Here is a 23,863-nt window from a genome sequence, read left to right on the forward strand (position 1 = left end):
TCATGGAGGGAGGGCTGAGAGTTTGTGTTTGTTTCTGCAGAAGTCTGTGAGGCTGGTAGTGAACTACTTGAAGACGCAGAAGGCTGTGGTTCGAGTTAGTCCAGAGGTGCCTCTCCACAGCATCATCCCAGCTATTTGTGAGAAGTGTGAAGTCAGTCAAGAGCATGTTGTTCTTCTGCGAGATGGCATCACTGGGGAGGAGCTGGAGCTTACCAAGTCCTTGGAGGAGCTGGGGATAAAGGAGCTGTATGCCTGGGACAGAAAAAGAGGTGAGCTAAGACTGAAAGCGGTCGCTGCAGGGTTAGATGATGTGCCAACAATATTATGGGCAACTTAACATTTGTGCTCTTATTCCTTTGGGGCCTGACTGAAAGAGCAGAGTGACATCTCAGTCCAGAGAGCAGCATGGGTTTGTTCAGTGAGCCATGCCCAGAGCGGCAGCCAGGACAGCAGCGTGCCCAGCCATCCCTGGCTGCTCTTGGGCCCTGTGCCAGGCTGGGCTGGCCCCTGGCAGGGTGCAGGTTGGCCTGGGGCAGGGCAAAAGGAGGAGCTTTCCTACCTCCTGGAGCTGCTGTCAGTACAGGTGTGTGCAACACAGGGGCCTCGTCCAGGCAGAGCCTGTTACCAACCTGTGCTGTGGGTTGGAGAGAAAGAAAGAAGAGACATGCCATAGTCATGGCAGCTGTGAAAGCTGAGAGGCAGAGGCGACAGACCAGGGCTTATGAGAAACAGACTGTGGATAGGTTCAGAGACAGTTTCTCCAAAGAGTGAAGATATTGACGGTTTAGTGAAGAGGAGCTAAGAGGTATTTGTATTTAAAATTTTGTTCTCTTGTTTATTCACCCTCACTTTCTGTTCTTACAGATGATACTGTAGCGGCAGCTTCTTAGGCTTGTGTTTTTATCGGCCTGATTGTGTATTCAAATAGCATAATTATGCGACGTGCTTTAAAATATACCTGCTTTAAAACTAAAAGCACTACTTCCTTTGAGGTCAGAAGGGGATATTCATTAAAATTGCCTCCTGCAGGTTGTCTCAATCACTATCACTTCCAGCACAATAAATGTCCTTATTTATTGTTTAGATAACGTCAGTCTTGTAGGTGCTGAGCAGCAGGCTTATTTTTTATTTATATAGTTATTTATTTATGTTGACATTCTGTCTCTTCTTTCAAACTCCTTTGGTAAGTGACAGTTCTATCTCTGTGTGAGTCAAATTTCAATGAGTTTAGACTTTTAAGTAAACTAAATGTCTCTTTTTCCTTTGAATTGTTAGGATGCTCAAAAAAGTGGCTGACAACACGTCATAACTCAATTGCATGTTTGTGTGGTTTTTTAAGACATGTTTACTGTAATTAAGCTAACCATTTTGGAGCAACATATTGAACATGCAGAGTATTCAACAGGATTCATTCAGCATACTTCAGGGACAGTTTATAGAGCAATTAGCCTAAGCCTTCCTTAAACTCTTTTTCCTTTAAAATGAAAGTGATGGTGTATGTAGTGGTATAATATTGGTCCTCGAATCCAGTGTAGCCTGTACAGTCAAAACCAGGACTTTACTTCAGGGCTAGGTTTACAGCAGCAAGTTTTGTAACACTTTATAGTATGCTGTGCTCTACATCAGACTTTTTAAAATATTTTATTTTTTTTTAACCTTTCAGTATAACTTTCATTATGATAAAATCCCCCTGGTTCTGTGTGTATTTCAGCCTTTACTACCTCCCTCTTGCTCTGCACCATGGTGTCTGATGAGGAAACCGGTAAATACACATAAAATTTACAAAAGGTTTCCTTTGTTCCAGCAAATTCCTTCTTCCTGTGTTCTCATTTGTAATCTCCAAGAGGAATAATCCCATTGGTTTCAGTAGCAGTTGGTCTATGAACTGTGCATTCAGCAGATGTCCAGTCTGTTTAGTTATCAGAACCAACAGATTTTGAAAACGCATTCCCACTAACAAGTAAGGCATCGGGGTGCTGAAAGCACAGACTATGCTTGTAAGAGCAGGTTCTAGAAAACCTCTGTGCTCATCATTCTCTCCTTCCCTGAAACAGAAATACCAAGTGCTGAAGGATTATTAAAAGACAAGCTCTGCTGCCACCTGCTTACTTAATTCGATGTAGCAGTTGAAGCAGCTTCACGAGTGAATTGGGAATTAATAAAAAAGCAGCTAAACTGCTTCTAGTAGCAGCTCTGCATGTCTGTTGTTGGTCAACATTTTTTTCTGAAATGCTTACGACAATAAGTACCAGGAGTAATTAATGAATATTGTGGCTTACGAGGCAATATTAGAACTTTAATATGTCTTCTCTTGTCCTTTCATTGCCTGCCTTTTCCAGTTCCTCCATCAAAAACTCAGTCTGAACCTTCTCTGAACTATAGAGGTACTGTACAATGCTGCTGAGGGAAAACCATCTTTCCCTTCACTCTATGATTAATGTGGGTTTGGTAGATGGCTCTTTAAGAACGTCTCATAAAATGCTGTAGAGAAACAAGCTATTTTCAATCTGTCTTGTCTTTTGCAAAGTGTTGTTCACATCTCTGTGCTTTTGGTCAGAACAAACACACTTCTGGGCATATTGCTTCTTCAGTAATTGCCATTAAAATGTCAGCGACTAACAAATCCTGTCATTTAAGTGTTCTGTGGTATGATATGTTTCTGTACAGATTCCAAGCCTTTTCAGGTTTCCTAAAGCATGATTAGCTGAATTTCAGAAATACTAACATTTCAGAGTTCTCTTGGATTCAGAATTTATTCAGTAGCAAAGACAGAATATTTTGACATCTATGACATCTTCCACTGATTTCAATTTACATGCAATGAAGCTTTTTAATATCAAACCTATGTATACACATTGGATAACTCTGAATAGATTCTGACTTCTGAATTGCTATGGGGGGTGGGGTTTGATTAGATACATTGGTGCTTCTGCATCTAGTTAAACAGAAAATGTGTGTATTTAGCATATGCGTTTCCCCCACTGAATCTGTTATAATACATTGCTTAAATTAATTATCCTCAAGAAAGGTACGGCTGATTTCTAACTGGCTTTGCTTGTTTGCATTACTAGTAAACACAACATAACCAAAATAAAACTGTGAAGAACTTCTTTAAATTTTCAGGAAGGAAGGAAGTCTACCTCCAGTAGGTGATAGCCATCGAGCAAATCTTAGCTCATGGCCTATTGTCTCCTGACTTCACTAATGCCAGTACTTTCCCCCCTAATTTTATTATTTTTATTGTTTTATTATTTATTATTCTTTTATTACTTGCTGTGGCGTCCTCTTATATAGAGCATAATACTAGAGAGAATATCTACTGTATATATTTAAGAAAAATTGATACAGATTTATAAAGATTCCTTGCTGTTTTGAGATGATATGCTGTGTTTAAAATACCAATTTGTTAGTATTATACAATGTTTAATGGTAACGTGGATCATCAACTGTTACTGATAGTTTATGCTAACCCTTTATCATTATTGTTCATAGTTGAAGACTATGTGAGTAAGGGAATCATGATCCACAAATAGCTGCATCCCAGCCCCGAGCAGAAAACCAGCAGTTTCTGGTGAATGAGCATAGGCAGCACTTAGTATTTGAGGAAAGTATTAATTTATTACTGTATTTTTTTGCAGTAGAGTTGCAACCTTTCTTAAGGATAGTTTCTCCCTGTTTTCCTCTGGGTTCATCATCTTTTCTGTTGTGCTTTGAACTATTGTATGCAATTAACACCTTCTAACAATTGACATTGTTGATATGCGTGACCTGTGTGAAAATCACCTGCTTTGTGTGAAATGCAAGTTAGTTTACAGGAGTTCTGGGATGAGGGGTTTTTTGTGAAGTAAACCTTTATTTTGTGCCAACAAACACGTCATTTCACATTTGCTTCTTAATTGTCATTAAACAAATAAAGCAGTTATTTACAAGAGAAAACAATTTTTCTCTGTACATTAAACTTTGTGTGTGCTAGTGGGATACTCTGATGTGCCTGGGACCAGGAAGAAATCTTTATAGCATTATATACCAATAAAAAAGTGGGAGAGCTTTACAGTCTGTATACTGAATGTCAAACCAATAGTCGTTCCCTGTAATGCATGACCATATCATTTTGCTCATCCAGCTTGGCTGGTGTGGGAGAGATTGAAGAGATACTAAATGGTCTGAGAATTCATACAGTTTCTTAACTGGTTCAAGGAGAACTTGCATGTTTGAGCTCTTACAGCCCTAAATGCATATAGACTCCCCTCTTTTCCCGCCTGAAGTAAAAACACCAAGATGAGAAAAGATGAGCACAACCAGCTGATTTAAGTTCCAAAGAGAGCTCTTTTTGTGAGGGAAAGGTCTCTTTCCTCTTCATGGAGCTTTATCCAAATTGACATTGAGTCTTTCCATTAACTTCACTGTGTTGTTAGGCCTGTGAATTGTTAAAGATACTCCCCATCATTTTTTTTTTAAGTCTTTAAAGTCTTTTTTTTTTTTTTTTTTTTAATATTACAGTACTCCATGACTTTTAAGTGAGACATTCAGCGAGTATTTCTGAAGGCTAAGCAACTTGCTCATGTTTTTTCTTTTAATAAAGATTACTAAATTGTGATTGAAAATTTACTGCAGTTTATTAAATTATTCCATTTGCCTCCAGCAGATTTTGGAACAAACTCAGAACAAATAAAAGTTTGCTAAAAAAGAAAGTGCAGGATCTGGCAGTTACTTAGATAATTCAGTTTGTAACATCTCCAGCTCATAAAAATACAGCATTAATCCAGGATGCTTAAAAATACCGATCTTCTGAATTGCAAAAATGTAAAGAATATTCCATTATAATTGTTTCAGAATCAAGTCGAAAGGCTTCAGTAAGCAATGATGCAATAGAAAAAGAAAAGACAAGACTTCTGGGATTGTTTAAAGCTGATAGAAGAAGCAGCAAGGTAAGTGCTCAACAGTGTACTACCTCACTAAAACCAATTGTTTTATTTACAGGTGTATTATGTCTGTGGGTGGTGGCATGCATTTGGAGTTTTTTTGTCTTTTCCTTCTTTTCCTTCTTTTCCTTTTCCTTCTTTTCCTTCTTTTCCTTCCAGGAGTAATCTGTTAGCAGGTGCGTAAACTGTGTTTAACAAGTGCAGCCTGATGGAGATATCAGCTGCTTATTGAAAGGGTCAGGCATGTTGACCATTTTTTAATTTATTTTTCTAAAATGCTGTGGGTTCAGTAGGTGTTGACAAAGGGCAGTACTCTCAAGCAACTTATGTCCACGTATTAGTAGTGCTCAGATTACAAAATGCATTTATGAAAGAACTGATGTAATATAGAACAATTAAGATATCAAGTAGAAGTATCTTATTAACTCTTCTGTACATGGGTGATAATCTGTTTTAAAGTATTTATATCTTTAGGAAGCTCTGTGCAGTCATGCTATTGCCATTTCCAAGTCTGTAAAACCAATGAATCAGGTGTAGAAGAAATAACTTGCATTACTAAAATGAAGGATCAGTATTTGCTGAGGTGCATGTTAGGCATTTTTACCTTTGTTTTTAATCTTGGGTTGAAAAATTTAAAAAATAAATTTTCTATAAAATAATTTTCTTCTGTTGAGATGCCTTTATGAAAAATCTGTCATTCATCACAGAAATTAAATACAGAAAAACTTTCTAATTTGGGAACATAACAAAAATACTAGGCTTTTAGCTTCATACTTTTTGCATCCTTCACTATAAATATCAGCGTCAACTGGTTTTGTTTGTAAAGTATTTAATAGTCTAGGATGTCAGAATAAAAAGGAAACTTTCTTTTGTCTAGTTTAAAAAGCCCTCCAAGGTTTTGCGGTGAAATCATAAAATGTGTCTCTGATTAACTGGTACTAAGAAACATATGCTTGTTAATGGATCAGTGTTTCACTTACCCTTCCAGTCTTGTCAGTCATGTATTTAAAACTGTGAAAGCTTTCCAAAATCTTTATTAGTTCTCTGCCCTTTTGATTATGATCAAATCTGGAGTGCTTTTGCCAGGGAATAGCTTCCTTTATGGACACTGGGAGTTACTGTGTTGAAAAATCTGATCTGTCATGGATGCTGAACTATTCTTAACATCTTATAAAGGACACATGAAAACTGTATTTTATAAGATAGAAAGTCAGTCACTTTCAGAGTATTATTCTCCATAGAAAATATTTCTCATTTAGAAGGGAACAAAAACATAACTGGAGCAGTAATGCTGTATCTGCCTGGAAGAATCAATTAAACAAGGAAGCTCAGCTTCAGCCTCTAGAGCACGCTGTGGGGCTGTAGCTCTTCTGGAAGAACCACATATATTACAGCACGCAGTTTCTGCATTATAGTTTGTCCTCTGATTCCATTTTCCTGAACATTGGTATGAAGTGTGTGCTCTTAGAATTCTAACTCCTGAAGCAGCTCAGATTTAACTTGTAAAATATTTACGCTTGCAACCTTAGAAAAAGTTGCTATGAAGCATTGCAATTCTGTGGTTACTACAGTGGGTTTCTCACAGCTGAGTTTGGAATGAGTGTCCCAAGATTGCAAACTCCTGTCTTTTTTTCTATTCTCTTCCTCATTCTTGTTAATCAAAGACAAAGGAGGTGATACTCTGAGGGTTTTCAAAATGCAAATTTTAATAGATGCTAGGGATATTGAGACTTAGTTATAAGTTACAAGTAGTATTTGACCTGAGAAAAAGTAGGAATTGTACAAACAAGTATGAGAAACAGCTTCTAAATCTGAGGTAATGGTGTAAGACTTTCTTGCTGCTAGTTCTGACAAATTAATTGACTTTTCTTTGTCATTTCTTTGTTGGATTCCTACTTTCAAATGACAAATACTCTGTAGGAAAAGAAGCTAAATCAATCACTTTTAATCCAGCAAGGAAATAATTGTTGCCTTTTCAATAAAAACCTCTAGGAGTTTGAACCCAAGTAGATGGAAGAATTACTGAAAACTGAAGAATAGCAGAGCACACAGGAGCAAACAGATGTTAACTAGCCATAAGACATCTGGCTTGGTATTGTGGAAGATTTCTAGCCAAAACAGCAGTGAAACTGCTGAACAGCGTTAGCAGAATGAGGGCAAATTAATGAAGTTATTTTAAGAAAGGATTTTTGTAGGTTTATGAAGGGATTATATGATGGGATGCCCTGTGATTTCAGGTACTAGTATCAAAGGCTCAGAGTTCCTAAACTCTGCTCTTTACAGTTATTCTTATATTTTTACTCCTCCGCAAGAGGATTATGATTTGCAGTGATGCTCTGTGTGTGTGTGTGTATGTAGTCATGCATAGTCTGTATTTTAGAACTATTTGTTAGCAAGTACTGTCCAAAGTCTTGCACAGTAGTAGCACTGCAGAGTTGCAGGCATTTACAAGGGAAAGGAAATTTCTTTTGCAAGGAAAGAAGAGTATTAGCCTGTGTTGCAAACTGTCCTGGATCAAGTGTCACTGCACGCTACAGGCCTACGCTCAGATTTCCATGCCCACACACATACTTTCTTTCTCAGCTCGCTCACTGAAAGCAATAATCGTGATATGACAATACACTAGGCCTATCTTTTTCGAAAAAAAACTTTCTCCTATATTAAAAACACCGTGATGTAGAATGAAAGCAGAGTCTTATTCTCATGGCTGATACAAATTTGTTGAAAGTATTTCTTTGGTTAACTTTGTACTGGCAGGCTTAATGCCAGATCAGGTATCATCTTGTTCTCTCCATTCTAATTTTATGCTGGATCAGTTACCCTCTGTTCTCCTGCAGCTGGCATAAAAAAACATAAAGGTGGCATGAACTCCATATCTTTTTGATGTGAAATGTAGTCATGTGCCTGAGGCTAAATCCAGATCAAATTGGCACTGCTAAGTAATCCAGTAGAGCAGAGGTCCTGTGCAGACAATCATGGGATCTAGGCTTAAGTAGGGTATATGCTAGAGCACAGAAGCAGTCCTGTCATTGACAAGTCACAGGGAGAAGTTCTCTGCTTGTTCCTCTGTGTCTCTGGGTTAAGCAGACTTGCAACAGAGTTGCTTACTACCTGTTTTCCTCCTTGCCCGAAAATTGCTCTGTTTCTTTATATTCTTAATCTTTCTGCTAATGGATTTCTTAGGACCTTGCCTAAGAGAAATTTTGCAGACTACTACAAAGTTTCTCAGCAATCAGGTCCAGCACTACTGAGACAGTTTGTCTTTGATCTGTGATGAGGTTTGATGCTTTGCTCTGGTATGTTTTTGCTGTTTTGTTTCCTTTGTTGCTGCTCTGTAGGATACTTGTTTGTGTTACAGACAGAAGAACACTTGAGGATGAACAGAGATTGTTGTGAGGAGGATGTTTTTAGTTCTACATCTACAAGTGAAGGAAGCTTGGATGTAAGTACTAACATGGCTTGTAGATGCTATTGCGTTCCTATTAGATCCTGCAGTTTGAATAACCAGAAACCACTGCTATTCCTGATGCTTAGCCAAGTAGAAGTAGAAATAGCTTACTTCTTAGCAGGCTTAGTTACGTGAGTGCACAGTTTGCATATCTTGATGAAATTAAAATGCAACGTGCTGTCTTCAAATAAAACTTGCTAGCTTCGCTATAAATAAAGTTTCTTTCCAAGTTAAATTCTAAGCAGTTGTGAGTACAAAGCGTTTTAACCAGTGACATAGGTGTTGTGACTGTAAGACGGTGATAGTACCGCATGATACAAGAGTATGTTTGCCTTATCAGTGACATTTAGAGGGAGCTTTTTTCTTAATGAAACCACGCCTCACATTTTTATCCCTTTACATGAATTCTGCAGCATGGCAGCATTCCATTTGTTTCATAAGTAGCTTGAGGATGGAGAGTACTTTTGTTTTAAACAAGTACTTTGTGAAGTACTTCAATAGGTTTTGGGGTACTAAAATCCTGTGAACTACATTTAGAAAGGTTTTTAAATGCCTGACAGAATACTAAATTATGAGGATTTAGGTATCTAATTAGGAAGTGTGAATCCTAAATATTTTTGTAAGGCTGTTCTGGTGGATTAGTAATCATAATAAATGGTATGTCTTTTTGTTATCATATTTTCAAAACCTGGAGAAGACTCTGTTCAGGACATGATAGAAACCTGAAATTGGAGGTTCAACTCTGAATCCCCCTTTCAGAAACAGGTATTCGGAAAAGGAGTGCTAATCCATAAAATGTACAGCTCACTAGCCACAGAGAAGGGTGACAGAAAATTGTGGAAAAAATGGAGTGAGAAAACAAATCCCAGATAAAAAGGATAAAATAAAAGAAGTCAGAAGGGAGAAATAGGTGGAGAAGTGATTGACTGTGAAGTTAAAAAATCTGTCTCTGCAAATCTGGGAAGACTTCACAATGAAAGAGTACTGAAATAGGAAAGCTGCTTATGACACTAAAAATTTGGGTAACAGTATAAAGATGAATGTTTTAGCGAGAGCACTGTATTTAATATAAAGTCCTAGTAGAGGATGATGTAGGCAATTGAAATATACTAGGCAAAAGTATAGAAAAACCATCACAAACTCTGCCAAAATAAAATAATCTTGTGGTTTGTATTCACTGCCATTATAAATTAATCTCAGTATCTTGATACCCAAGTACTAGAAGAGAAGGGGAAGGAAGAGGAGGCATTCCAAGTGAGGCTATGAAGGTAGATCAGATGCTCTGAAATGTCTCTTACACTAGTGTGTGGTGCTTTCCTCTGATGAGAGACATCTCTTAATTTATTGTGGTAGGGAATATTATAGGGCAAATCATGAATGAAGATTGGGGTTTTTTTCCTTTGACATTGATGAAAAAAAGTTTCCAAAACCATCTTGAACACGTAACTGTCTTCTAAAGGCACAGGTGATAGGGAGAAAAGGGATCTTGAAGAGGTAAAAAATGTTTTCTTTTTATTCAGTTACATGAACATGTCAGGGATTTAGTTTTTTTTCTCTTTCCTCTTAAGACCAATTAATCTTCGAGAACAATGTAGCCAGTGTTCAGTGTTTACATCTTTCCCTTCTGGCTTGACACTTGTATTTGTATGAGCACCAGTCCTGCTAAGACATAAGTATATATTTAAATGACAGTATTGATGTAGTTCCATTTAATTTCGTACTATTCTGTTAAAGCTTGCAGAAGATGTATAAAATAAGTATAACAGTTACGTTCAGCAGCACAGAAGGTCAATCCTTTGAATAGGCTAGATGGACTTCAAGAAAAAGGTCAACAATTGTGACGTCTTAAGTGAAAAATTCTAAAATACCGTGAACTTGGCATAGATAGTTGGCATAGATAACTTGTATTAACTTAAGATAAAGTTCAATTGGACATGCCAATGAAAGCACTTTGTAATCTTAAAAATTCAGCTTAGTAGTTCCTTACGGACTAGACTTTCAGACCCCAGATCATTTTGGGTAATTCTTTATTCCACTTGCTCAAAAGATATCCTCACTTATTTACTTCAGTGGAACTGAGTATCCTTCTTCAAAACAAGTGGTATCTCACATAGCCATATATGTGAAATAGACATTTAGAGATAATTATATAGAAGTTTAACTGAGCTAAAATAGGACTTTTGGCAAAATGTCATCCAGTAGAGGCTTCCTCTTTTGCAATTTCCTCAGGCCTACTTTCTGTTACTGTTTTGGGTCATCTGAAAGAATTTTGCATTTGCTGTGAGGGAATCAAAGGCAAAGTTTCAGATTTATTTCTGAAAGGAAAATAGTTTTCCATTGCCTGCAGCACAGTGCCAGGAGATACACTGGCTGGATCAGGAAAGTTTTTCTTGCCTATAAGGAAATAGGCAACTCATGAAGTATTAGTGAGGTAGGGGCATGAACTTCAGTATGCTTAGTTTAAATCCTTTTCTCACTATTATGTAGTGGTGATGCGCACTGAATTGTAGAAAAAGTAATGATTCTGTTCTGAGTATTGATTGGGGTTTTTTTGAAAACTGAGCAATGTGAAAGAATGGAATAAAGGTGTAAGAAATAAGAGATCCTTAGTATTTATTCAAGCACAAGTTATATATGCTTTTTAACCACCAAACCATTCTCAGTGCTGTATTTATCTAATTATTATTGGAATTATTAATGCCTCTAAAAAGTACTTTGGATTGTTGATGAGGAAGCAGATTTTCAAAGTCAAGATGGGAAAGTCAACACATTATGCTTGAGGTGAAAGGACATTTGTTCACGGTATCAGCAAAAATAAAGGTGAAAAAAGAAGAATTTGTTAACACCTTAGAGAAAGAGAGTGTAAAAATGCAAGAAAATAATTCTCCATGACAATCCTCAGAGTGCAGCAGTTCATTATACCACACGTCAATAAAGGATCTGAAATCTAATGGTGTATTGCAAACGAAACAGAAATCTTTTCCCTTAATCTGTTCCAGTTTTGTGCTAAGCAGATGAGCTTTATATCCGGGTTAACTTTTCACAAATCAAATGCTATTGAAATGCATTTTCAATATGTGTGTAAATACAACATACAAATAAAGCAATTGGAAGTTGCAGCACAGTTAACCGTATTCCACTTTTTGTGTGCCGAAGGCAGACAGTCAGAGCTGGAATTCAGAACAGTGGGGAAAAAAAGGGCATTTAAGTCATCTCTGCCGCTTGGTGTCACTGTCCTCAAATAAACAGTTGATCAAGATGAAACCCGATACTTGGAACGCAGGACTAAAATTAGCTGGTTTTATTTTTGGGGCCTTCGTGTTTTCATAAATCAACAGCAAAAAAACACGTCTCAAGTGCTGAACGACATGTAGCTCTGATGTGGACTTTGTTTATGTAATAAATCAGCTTGGGAAAAAAATATTTAGAAGTACAGCCAGGGACACTTATCGGAGGACTTGAAACTTCAGCACAAAGTCTTATCACACAAGGTTTCTCTAGTTCAAACAGCGCTTCAGCAGAGCAATGTTAGAGGATTTTCATCAGGACCATTTTTAAAAAATCTACTCTTCAGCGTATGTCTGAATATAGGTGTTCCTCATAACAGAATCAATGAACCTAAATGAAGCAGATACTCCAGTAGTTCCCTGCTTAATGAATCTGTCACGGCTATTATTATATATGTTCATGAACAAAACTATCAGGGAATAAAAAAAATGTCATTTTAAATTCCAAACAGCAGATACGTTTAGGGAATGTGTATGGGTTTTTTTATTTCATAGTACCTGTATAATTGCAAGATCATGTTACAGAAAAAAAATACTGTAGTAATGTTTGAAAAAAGTCATCATGACTTCTGGTGCATTACTAACCTTGGCAGTCATTTCTTAAATTATGGGAACAGCTATTTTCCCTATAAAAGCTTTTAAAAAATATATTATTTACCTTTTCAGGGCCTTGTTTGCTCTTACTAACTTTTATGCCCTCATTGATGGCAAGAGTTATTCATGATATGCTTTTCCAGTTCAGAAATGGTTAGAAAGAAGGATCAAGTACAGTTATGCAAAAGCAACTGGAAATGTGATTTCTCTTCAATTGTGGTAGGTCCCAGGTGATCAGTTAATACCATGTACTGTCAAGGATTTCACCTCACAGGGCCAGGTACAATTTAGGGCGGTAGGAATGAGAATACTGCCCATGTCATCCAAATGGAAGTTAACAGCCATCTACTTTTAATACTTCCAGTCACATTCACTTTAAATTCCTGTTTTCATGTTCTTGCTGCTTGGTCTCCTGGCAATGCTTAGGATGATGTTGGTTAAGTGTGTTAAGGGTCAAATCCTGGGATAGTTCTGTTGCATTTTATACAGTTAGAGTAATCTATGTACATTGTCAAAGGTGTAGGTTGTGATCTGGCCTTGAAACAATTTTGCTTAGTGTGGTTTTGTTTGCAAAACATAAAATTCAACAAACTGAGTATGGAGAGTTGTGTAAATGCTGCAACAGACTGGTCTGTTCCCCCTCAGTCTTCTGTTACAGGGTGCCTGTAAGTCAGTAGTTAGATATCAGAGGATAACACTAGGGAAGATACAGTATAGTTATAAATTATTTCATTTGTGCAACTGTTTACAAGATTAGAAGAAAAACATTTATTAAGCACCAGGTATCTCAGGTTAAGGTTCAATATCACAGTAGAGTTAGTTTTATTTTGCTATCTTGTGATACTCTCTAAAAAAAAAAAAATCATTTTATTGTTAACTTTCCTTAGTAAGAAAAGAGGTTTGCCAGAGACATCTGACTTGTGACTGACATTCAGAGAATTCCAATAGGTAGCAAAGATGATGGTGATCAACTTTCTTTCTCCTTGTCTACTGAGGGCAGGACAAGAAGTAATGTGCTTTATATAGAGCAATGAAAATTTAACTTGGATATTAGAGGGGAAAAAAATATGACTCCATGGAGGTTTCACAAGGGACCAGGTTATTAAAGAGAATGTGAAATCTTTATCATCACCTAATCTGTAAAACCTCCAAAAATGTCTAGAGGATGAGCTACACATACTTGATTCTGTCTTGAAGCAGAGGGATAGATTAGGTGGATCGTGGAGGTGCCTTTCAGCCAGATTATGGCTGCTGAAGAGATGCAGCTGTACCCACCTCCATCTGTGGTGTGCACTTACAGGATATTAACTGTCTTTGTTCATGTGAATCATAGATACTTTTACATAATATAATATCTTTAGATTTTTTTCTTACAGTATTTGATAGCAGAAGGCAAGAGCTTGAAACAGTGTCTGCCTGCTACCAGACTTCAAGGTCTTGTTACAAAGCATGGTATTACTAGACCTCTTCAAAGAAAAGGTCCTCAGAGTTAGTGGGGGAAAAAAAATCATCTCAGAACCTGCTGAACTACTCTGGCTCAAAAAAAAAAAAAAAAGCCTGAGACAGACACCTGGAAGTGAAAGTCTCAGCAGCTATGGTTAAAGCATGGTAAAGTTACAAGCTATTAAAAACAGCATCTGGTGAAAAGACATCAGCTGACCCCTGTTCTGCCTGTGCTGCTTAGCTTGTACTACCACAGGATTGCCAACTTCATGCATTCAAAAATTGCTCATCGGCTCTTGCCCTCACCACACAAGTGGCTTAAGATCATGAGATTTGAAAACAAATCATTTAGGGTGGACTTCCCTCCATTTGGCTTCTGAGCATTAGGTTTGTAAAGGTCACATTTCTAAACATTTTATTTGCGACCATGAAGGTTTTATTAAAAACAATAGATTATTAGGTAGTCATTGGTTGCCAGAACCTGCATCTTTACATAAAACCACAATTCAGAGTAAAATCATCACAACACAGTGCATTCGAGCTGTTGCTTTTAAAAAGGCAACTTGGACACTTCAGTTCCTGCAGTGGTTTTTGCAGGACCTTTTGAAAGAAATAGTCTCAAGAAACGTTCTGGGATGAACAGAGAGAAATGGATCAAGTTGAATTGAAAGGGCTTGAGTATCTACAAAAGGAACTGGGCACAACTATGCCTGGCAGTACCTGTTTTAAATACTCAACAGAGTGGGCTTCTGTTGGACACCGGATCTAAGCATCCCAGAGCTAGATTTCCCAAGTTTTGAAGCCACTGCGATCTGCACAGCAGGAGTTGTACGTTAAACTCTGCCCATCCTCTGTGTCTGCTACCTGCCTCTGCTCAAGATTGAAACCTTGAGTCAGCTGCTAGATTTAGGTATTTAAAGCTTTTACTCTAAAAGCTTACCACCTACCACTGTTAGCCAAAATGTGAGAACTAAGTTCGGTTCTCTTCTCTGCCTTTAGAGATACCAGCCAATCTTCTATCTCTCTCAGGACCATTATTGAGAGAATTATTTCCTCCTTTGCAAAGAAAACCAAAATACTTGCTTGGCTAGAGACTGCCTGGAACAAAGCTGTAAGGTATTCTTGATGTGGGAAGCACCCTTTTGTAAAAATATTCAGTGACTCAGAAAGAGAGAGCCAGAGCAAGCTTAACTATTCAGACCAGTAGCGAAATAACTTAAGTGTGGTGGCAGCTCTGGGTTCCAGTGCCAGCACCAGAGATGTTTTTCTATGTTTTGTGCTAAGCAAATGTTAAATCCAGCAAATAAGTAACCACTGAAGCTAGAACTGGACAAGCCAAGTGGCTGTTGCTCCCTGCCCAGATGAGTGCCCTAATCTCAGTCTCTTTCTAGCTAAATTCATATTCATGTCCTTGAACAGAGAATAAGCTCACTCTGCTCATGGGAGGGGCATGTTTGTTTTTTCTCAACTAGGAGAAGGTTTTGCACCTGGATTTACCATATTCTTACGGAATCATTGAATTTGGGGCAGGGGGGAGGACAAGACAGGAGAGAAATACCATAGCTTCCTCTTCTAGCAGTTATGTTTTTTGTGGAGCCAGGTTTCTTACTTGTGCTTTAAGCACACCTATGAGATCAAGACCCTTGGCTGATGAAGATGGAGAGATTTGCCAATTTCATGGGTTTCTCCACAGTTTTCCCACTCAGCATGCCCAGAAGCAGAATTCGGGCACCTAAATGGGAGTAAGCACATCAGAAGGGTATGCGTCAGGCTTATTGAAGGGAGCGCACAAAGCGGTGTGAGTTAGGGAGGCCCAACTTGACAGGAGCACTGTAACGTAGGCTAGTGTGAGGCAATTCAGCTTCCAGACCTGGGCTGCATGGCATCGTTTTCTATACTGTGGATGTACCCAGTCGGTCTGGCGTAAGTTGGCTCAGATATCTCCCTCGGATGTTTAATTAAGACCTGGTGACACACCCTTAACCACCCAAATCCTTTTATGTCTGATTCATCTTTTGTTACTGATTTCACTGAAAAGTTCTGAAGTTAACTCACTGGAAAAAATAGAATAAAGCAGCAGCTAATAAGACCAATGGCTTTTAATTTGCATTAATAAAAGGACATTAAAAAAAAAACAAAGACAAACTTAAATTCCATTTGAGATTTTTCTAGGGACATCTCAACCGCTCAGGCTTTGCTTCCTTAGTATTTAATATTACCAGAGCCCCTTAATAGTGTATAATAGCCTTGTAATTCATATTCGGTCATAATTCATTCAGCATATTGTTCTTGGTGAAACTGGCAAGCATGCAGTGGTGTGGAAAATGCCACCTTTAAAGAAAAGTTTATCCCAGGATCAGGCTTTTCTTCAATTGGATAAGCAGAGGTGTAGTACCTTAAAAAAGTCTTTCACATATTTCTGTGTACATAAGTTTGGGATGGTCTGGGAATGAGTCAGAGAGTTATTAATTCCACTGCAAAGTACATTTCTGTTTGATTTAATGATGGATATCCAAAATATTTCTTGTAAAGCTTTCCAGATGTAACTACTGTAGTAAAAGGATTAGTATGTATTTATGCCAATACCCTTTACCAGGTGAAATCAGAAACAGCTAATTGTATGTCATTGACTCCATATTTCTAATCTACGATGGATTTTTTTTTCAGATAATAACACCTGTTTTTGTAGTAGCATACTCAGAATCACGTGCAACCATAGATTTATTATATTAGTCTAAAATATCCTATTAGCATATGTAGATTTTAGATACAGTGAAGATTTTTCAACACTGCTTGAAGTATAATTTATTTTCTTTTGCAAACAATTTCTGAGGCATGAGCGCTAATAGGATTTGGTTCTTTTCCAGCCTCTTCTGTGGACAGTGAAGACTCGATTTCATTAAAAGTAGTGGCAAACAATAACATTTCTTTTAATTAGATGATCTCATGATTTCCACACATATTTGTTCTGTGCATTATTGTTCGTTGGCAAAACTGAGCTGCTTGGTAGCGTGTGAAACCATATGTCTCAATAACATCTTATGGCAGGTGAGGGAGGATTTGCAAAACAACATTTGCTGACATGACACAATGGATTTTACTTTGATGGGGAAGTTTTCCTAAGTGAACTTTATGGCTTAGTTCTCTCATGCAAAGTCAAACCTACATGAGGCTTAGCAGGCCTTACATGTGTCCCTTTAACTCAAAGAGTGGTTGTGTATATGAAGCAAAGACTGTATAGCACCAAGTACTGTGTGTGCTGCTCAACTGTTCATTACTACGGAAAGAGACCTTCTAATACTTGTAGTCTGTGTAGCTGTTTCACATTCTTTCATCTTTTTTAATAAACAACTGTTAAATTAGGTTTTATTGGTCTTTTTTGTGCAGCTCCAATACTGATCTTCCCCTTTGAGCTTAGCAGAATGATTACAAATAATTCCAGACATTGCTTTTCCTCTTTCTTTCCAGTGTTTAAAATTTCATTTGAATCCTCAGCAGCATTTTGGGATGCACGCTGAAGTGGGGAAAGAGTGTGACAAATAGCGGTCAGTCTTTTTAAAGACTTTTACAACAGCATGAAGTAGTAATACGTTCAGTCAGATCCATTTTCTTGAATTATTTTTTTTTAATATCATTTACACTTTTAAGCAGATCTCAGAACACTTGGGGAAACTAAGAAAAATACTTCTGGTTTTATAAATGGTCAGCTTGAAGGCCAGAGGAGAAAGCAGGTCAAGGTGAGTAAGACATAGCCCTGCAGAGTTCTTAAGTGGATGAATAGCTGTAGGTGTTGGACCCACTGACTTTTTCAGTGTCATTCCAAGCACCTTTTCAAGTGTTTTGCTGGTTCAGTACCTCAGTGACCTGGCAAGAGAGCCAGGTGTGACCAATGTCTATGACAGTATAAGAAGTATACTGACAGAGCAAGATGGAGAGATTACCAGTAGATTTATGACTGTTAGTGCATAGTTCCCCCACATCCCCCTCCTCCGATTATAACATTTTCTTTTTTCCATCCCAGCAAATGCTCAAATACACATCTTGATTCTGATCTCTCCCAGTTTCAGCAGAGATACTGTGATTTCATTGACTCTAAATGGAGCTTGTTCTGATTTACAGTTGTTTGCATAGGACAAGAGTCAGGCCAGTAAAGTGCACTGTGGAGGTTTGCCTTGTAAAAACCTAATGGCAATGGATTTGGCAGAAGGGGGAAGGGAAGAAGAAACATTTAAGACTATTTATTAATCAAGAATTCCAGCAGTGAGGCTTTTCTTGCCTTGATTCTGGCAAATGTACAGATGAGAGATACTGTGCAGAGACAGTTTCTGCACAAACAGAGAAAGCCCTTCAAATGTAAACATTTGAGCAGCTGGCATGGGAGATTAGTGGAGCAGCGGTGGGAGGGGGGTAATATTGGATAGTGGTGCTGTCTAAATTCAACAAACGTTAAACAAGGTCCTTGTTCTAGTTTAAGGGTTACAGGTCAGAAAGACAATGTCAACTAAAAATACTGGCAATTGTACAAGTCAAAGCCATTAACTAGTATTGACTTAAAAGCAACTTGTCTTTCCAAAGTTATGACACCTTCCCCGACCCCCACCAAAAAAAAAAAAAGAAAAAGAAAAAAAGGGGTTTGGGAGAAAATAATCTATGCAACCTGTTTGAATTAAGAAAAAAAACATCCTCTATTTATGGAAAGGCAGCACTTCGAGACTTCTTAATGCTTTTGCATTGGATTGTGAACTTTCTTAATATATTGTTCTACTTTTAATTTCCTGTGGCTGAATATTATATCAAAAGAAGGCATCATGCTGAGGGTGAAAGTAGCGTAGGGTCTGTTAACTTTCTAGACATGTGTTCATATGCTGTTTAATATCATCTGGGTAGGGGGTTATGTTTTGTTTTTTTAAAGCCTTGCCAAATAGTTATACAGCTAGGCTATACATCAGGGTATCTGATCATGCATTGGGTTTTTTGGATTTTGTTTTTTAACTTGTGTTTTGAGCACGCTTTTAAAACAACTCCTTGCCTATTGGTTGTGATCCGATTCACGCATGTTTTGTTGGAAGTGCTTTACTTTCTTCATTTCTTTAGCAGTAGAGACTAAAGCATGGGTATTTGGAGCCAAATTTTATGTTTAAACAATCAGAGCTATGCTTTCTGTGCTGGCGTTGTTATGATTTTCATTGAGTTTGAAAGTATACCGAAGAAAAAGATTTCCTGGAAAAATGACAGCAGAGCCTAGTTTTGAGCATTACTGTCTTTTGGCATCGTAAAGTTAGAGTGACCATCAGAGACTTGATGCAGAACTCACTAGAGCCAGTGGAAAAATTCCTGCTGGTTTCAAATGGCTTTGAACCACGTCCTTTATGAGTTGTTAGCTGTTATCTACACTAGGCCATTTGAGAATCTTTCTTTCTTAGGCTACTTCAGGTTCTCTTTTGCATGGACAAGATCTTCCGACACTTTCACTGTCATCTTTGAAAATGTAAGACCTTCATTCCTTTCTGATGGACAGTTGACGCAGATAAATCTCTTGAAGTTGCTTAGTTTATAGAATATTTGCTCATTGGAGAAGGAGAAAACCCCAAAGTAAACATGTTAAGTCTTGTAGAAGATGAATTGCAAACAGTGGCAAAGGAAGGGAGTGGCTTTCACCAACCAATAATTTGTTGCAAAAGCAGGTTATTCTTTGTTATCTGAAGCAGTGCATACCCAGAGAAGTAAGCAGAATTCTCAGCACTGTCTTGCCCTGTTTAAGATTTAATTGTACAAGTAAAAGTCCAAATGTAGGTATATGTTGTATCTATTTCCACAGTTTTTAACTTCTGTGTCAGTTAAATTCAGGACTGTGCTTGAAAAGTTTCTGCCAGAGCTCCTCAGTGGGGACTGCGCTTCAGTGGATTGGAACACTCCAGTCAGCGGGAATAAATAGATTGGAGAGCTGTGATTTCTTAGTATTCCACACTAAATTCACAAAGGATACTAGGCTATACACAGTGGGAAAATTAGTTTCTTAGGAATAACAAACATTCACAAGTCAAGCTCTGGTGTCCTAAGGATATAGTACTGAATTTTCAGACTTGGAGAAACTTAGCTGGCTACAGTGTACTGCAAAGGAAGATAAAAATATGAAATTTTATATATATATAGAGAGATATCTCTCTATATATATCTCTGAAGTGGAAAAAGGCTAAAGTAGCTTGGGCTTCAGCACAACTGTACTTCCAGTCACTTTGCAGTATCCTATATTCTCACTTCACTTTTATTTAGAAGGTGGGGTGGCCTAGACAAAGTCAGAGTTAAAAGAATTCTGAGTTCTCACAATAGGAAAAAAATAAAAGGCCAAGGATGTTTGAAGTAATGTTTGATTATAATTCCAAGAAAATTCAAAGGGGAGTCTGCTTCTTTATTCTTAACATGTTCTTCTGTGCTCAATTATTGAACTTCCGTGATGTTTGCCAGCATGTTCAGGATACTGATTATTTTCCAAAGAGGATAGCCTTTGGAGAATCCTCCAGGATGGAGAGGAAGCTTAGATCTGAATTTCATGCTCTTGAAAGATTCAGATCCTGAAATGAATTTGCTTGTGACTTCTTTGAAGTATAACCGTATGTATTTTCTATCCAAATTGTTCATCTCCTTTAATGGGACAAGCTTAATTTCTGTATGTATTGATCTGTAGGTATTATGAAACAGAAGATGGATGTATACAACACCTGGATGTGCTCTATGCATTGTCCAGCAGGAGAGTGTTGTCTTTAAACCTTCTTTTCACCCCTGTACTCTTATACCCTGTCCTCCTGACTCCTTCTCTTCACCCCTGTACTCCTGACCACTGATATTGATCTGGGACTAAATATTCAGCTGTTATAATTTAAAATGGTTCATTGGCATCGATACCCGAGCATCAAGCTATGAGCACAGTGTGTGTGAGTTTGTCTTTTGTTTTTGTCTTCTGCAGCAAGCTGTCATATCTCCTTAAAGGGTTAATCTGCTTCAGTGCTGTTATTTGCAGCCAGAAATTCTCATCTTGAAAGCTGCATATACAGTTTGGGGGCTTGCCTAGGCTGCTCCTTAGGGTTTCAGACTCGGTCTATTGTACTGAGTATGTATAAATATGTGTACATACACACACAAATGTGCATACAGACATCTGAAAGAGCTAACTGAAGTAATAAATTTTGTGTGTGTATACATACCTGTGTCTGGATGTAGATACATGTAGACACACAGGTCCTGTACACACACATACACATGTGCATCCAGGCATCTGAAAGAGCTAACCAAAACAGTAAAATTCCTGGCTGTTGACTTCTGATTCATGTTGCTAGAATCCTCTTAGTGACTCTGTAATTAGGATTTGTGTTAGGATTTGCACTAATTTCAGAGTTCAAAAGCTGATTTGTTCTTCTAATTTAAGTTTTAAAGTCTTCAGATGTTACATTGTTTTTCAGTAATATTTTTGGCAGTACTTTATCATTAAAAAGTGTAAAGCTTCCTTTTTGAAAATTTGCTTTGACAGTTGGATGATTTTATTTGTCTCCCTCTAGCTAAACACCTACAGTTACCATAGACTTCAAAGGGAAAAGTAGTTGCACAACTTCATTCCAAATTAAGAAAGTATTTGTGTTGGAATTGGATTATAGAGACTAGAGCTGGAAGTCAGTTCCCTGAGTAAATCTGAGCAACTTCTTTGACTATAGAGAAGTTCTGCAGATCTTGTTGAAAATTTGCCTTTGAATTTCAGTACAGATTTTCTCCGTTCATCAACAGCTATAAGAAGTAGAGATTTTTAGAGGCCAGAAGTCATATGTGTCAGAATTTCAGCAGACACTGAAAGATGATGAGAGTTGACCATTAATGTTTCTTGTCTCTGGAAATTTTGCGTAAGGACAACACTATCATTAAAATGGGGGAAAACACTTATTAATTTAACTGGAATAAAAGTACTTTAAGTAAAAAACAAAAATTATTTCTTCAAAACCAAACAAATATACACCCAAAAAACACACACCAGGAATTATTCCATTCATAATTCTGGTCCCCATAAAAATTGGCTATGCAGACATTAGAGGAGCTATTTTTAAAATTGTATGTTTTATGCAATGTTTCTGTCTCCTCCTCCAGTATAAATTGGTATATCTACAATGTAAATACATTGAAGATGATCAACTCTAGTGATTTGACAGTTCCTATATGTGAAAAGAATTTATTGCAGAAGAAGTTCTTCTCAGTAGGTTTTCAAAATGTTTTGAATTTCAGAAGAACGTATATCACAAATATAACAACTCCTATCTTCCATGTACCAAACACATTGGCTGACTGATTTAAAAGAATTAATAAGACTAGAGAAAATAAACTCTTATTGCAGTGATGAATTCATTTTGCTCAAGACCTCTGATCCTGTTTGTGGTTATTTATGATTGATGAATGCTTAACACCAGTGGAAATTACAAAACTGTCTTCTTTGCTGTTGTTGGTCTTTGACCTTTTGAACTCCCTGTTTCCTGAAGTCTGTTGCCAGACCATTAATAGACGGATTTTGATTTTCAGCTTGGTTGTTCAACACTATTTGATTGAGCTATTCTATTTTCATGTAGTGCAAAAGTGTAAGTGAAAGGAGAAACCAGACTTAGAAATATTTGGCTTTTTCCATACTCACTCTTCCAAGATGGCTCTCACTAGATCTGCTAATAGCCTTCCAAGGCCAAGTGTAAATAGCCTTTTTTCAAATGTTCTTTCCTTGTTTTCCTTCTCGCTTGATATTTTTCTGTCTTCTTTCTATACTGGCATTGAATTGAATTTTGGAGTCCATGTGAACTTTCCTCTGTAATTCTTCTTCAAGTTTCTTTAAAATTTGTTTTTCCGTTGGGGTCGGTCATTGGTTTTTAGACCTCCCTTGGTAGGTTTTAAAATGTTTCTTTGGTTATTTTCATCCATTCTGCCTCATTCCAGATCTTGGTATGTTTTTAAATCCCTGACACACAAATCTATATATAAATCCCCTTTCCTTTCCATTCTGAATCTTTACCAGTTTGAGTTCTGTTCATGTGACTTTTCCCCCACTTCTTGTCTTCATGTCAACAAGTGAGCAATAACATCACCATCTTTCTGGGCTAACATATGAGCAATCATTGAGTTTTCTTGCAGAATATGGTTTCTGTCCTGCACAGTCTCCTTAGTTCTTTGTTCCTTCCCCAGGATATGAGCCAGTACTCTATCATCACATTCACTGAAGTCTTCTGCTTTTTGCTTTGCTCCTCTCCTTTTCCAGATTTTTGTCTTTGAATTTCTGCAAGGACTTCCTCTCTGTTCCAATCTGGTGAACATATTCACTTCATTTTTTACCATAATGACTGTGTTTTTGTGTCTCTCCTCACTTCTTCCTGTGCTCTCTCCTACTTCTTTGTGTCTGCTTTTGTACCACTTGCACGAATATCCAAAAGAGACATGTAGTGTTCTCCACTTTTTTTCCCATTTCCTTTTATAATTCACCAAACTCGTGCACATCTCTCTTACAAGCCCATCTTCTGTCCCCATTTGATGACACATTTCATCTTGAATAGATAACCCTTTTCTTTATAGATTAGCTCTTCTGGTTTTTTTGGTCTGGCATAGTATATGACAAAAATGTTTCTTTGTCATCTATGTCACTATCAGGTAATGATACGCTCACTTAGCATATATGCACATAGCTATCCAAAAAATGTAAGTGATGTGAGTAGCTGAATTTGGTGACTGCCTATTTTTTGTTAGCCATTCCCTTTTAGGAATATTTTTAATTTAATCTTTCTCCCCATATTGCCTTTACATTTTTGTATTTTTGACAGTTACGAAAAATCTATTTTCAAAATACGGTCTTTTTTTATGAGCTGACATATTGTGGCAGTGCACTGTGACAAGAAGAGTTGGACTTGTGGAAGATAAGTTTTTAGCAGTCTAACCAGAAAGATGTAAATCAGCCCTAAGAGGGTGCATTTTATATATAGATTGATTCTGGTATTTTCCCAAAACGATATTAAAAAAAGAAGAAAAAAAAGACATCATTCTATCAAATGAAACACACATTTCTGAAAGTCAAGATAAATCATTTTACACTTGTATGAAATGCAAGCAAACCTTATCCTAAGCATCTGCAGGCATCCCAGACTGTCACCTGCGGTTCA

General features: G+C 37.4%; 1 protein-coding gene across 8 annotated transcripts in view; it reads left to right on the top strand.

The window, feature by feature from the left end:
• COBL (cordon-bleu WH2 repeat protein) overlaps positions 1-23,863 on the top strand; it is a 163,245-nt gene that overhangs the window by 55,211 nt on the left and 84,171 nt on the right. For 5 of the 8 annotated variants that reach the window (XM_074825297.1, XM_074825320.1, XM_074825311.1 and 2 more), the window contains 4 exons: positions 41-269; positions 2,340-2,384; positions 4,834-4,928; positions 8,281-8,364. In XM_074825297.1, the coding sequence (XP_074681398.1) occupies positions 41-269; positions 2,340-2,384; positions 4,834-4,928; positions 8,281-8,364 (453 nt within the window). The remainder of the gene's footprint in view (positions 1-40; positions 270-2,339; positions 2,385-4,833; positions 4,929-8,280; positions 8,365-23,863) is intronic. The other 3 variants (XM_074825339.1, XM_074825326.1, XM_074825347.1) reach the window with 3 other exon arrangements.

Source organism: Strix aluco, chromosome 1 (assembly GCF_031877795.1).
Source record: "Strix aluco isolate bStrAlu1 chromosome 1, bStrAlu1.hap1, whole genome shotgun sequence".
Classification (NCBI taxonomy): Eukaryota; Metazoa; Chordata; class Aves; order Strigiformes; family Strigidae; genus Strix; species Strix aluco.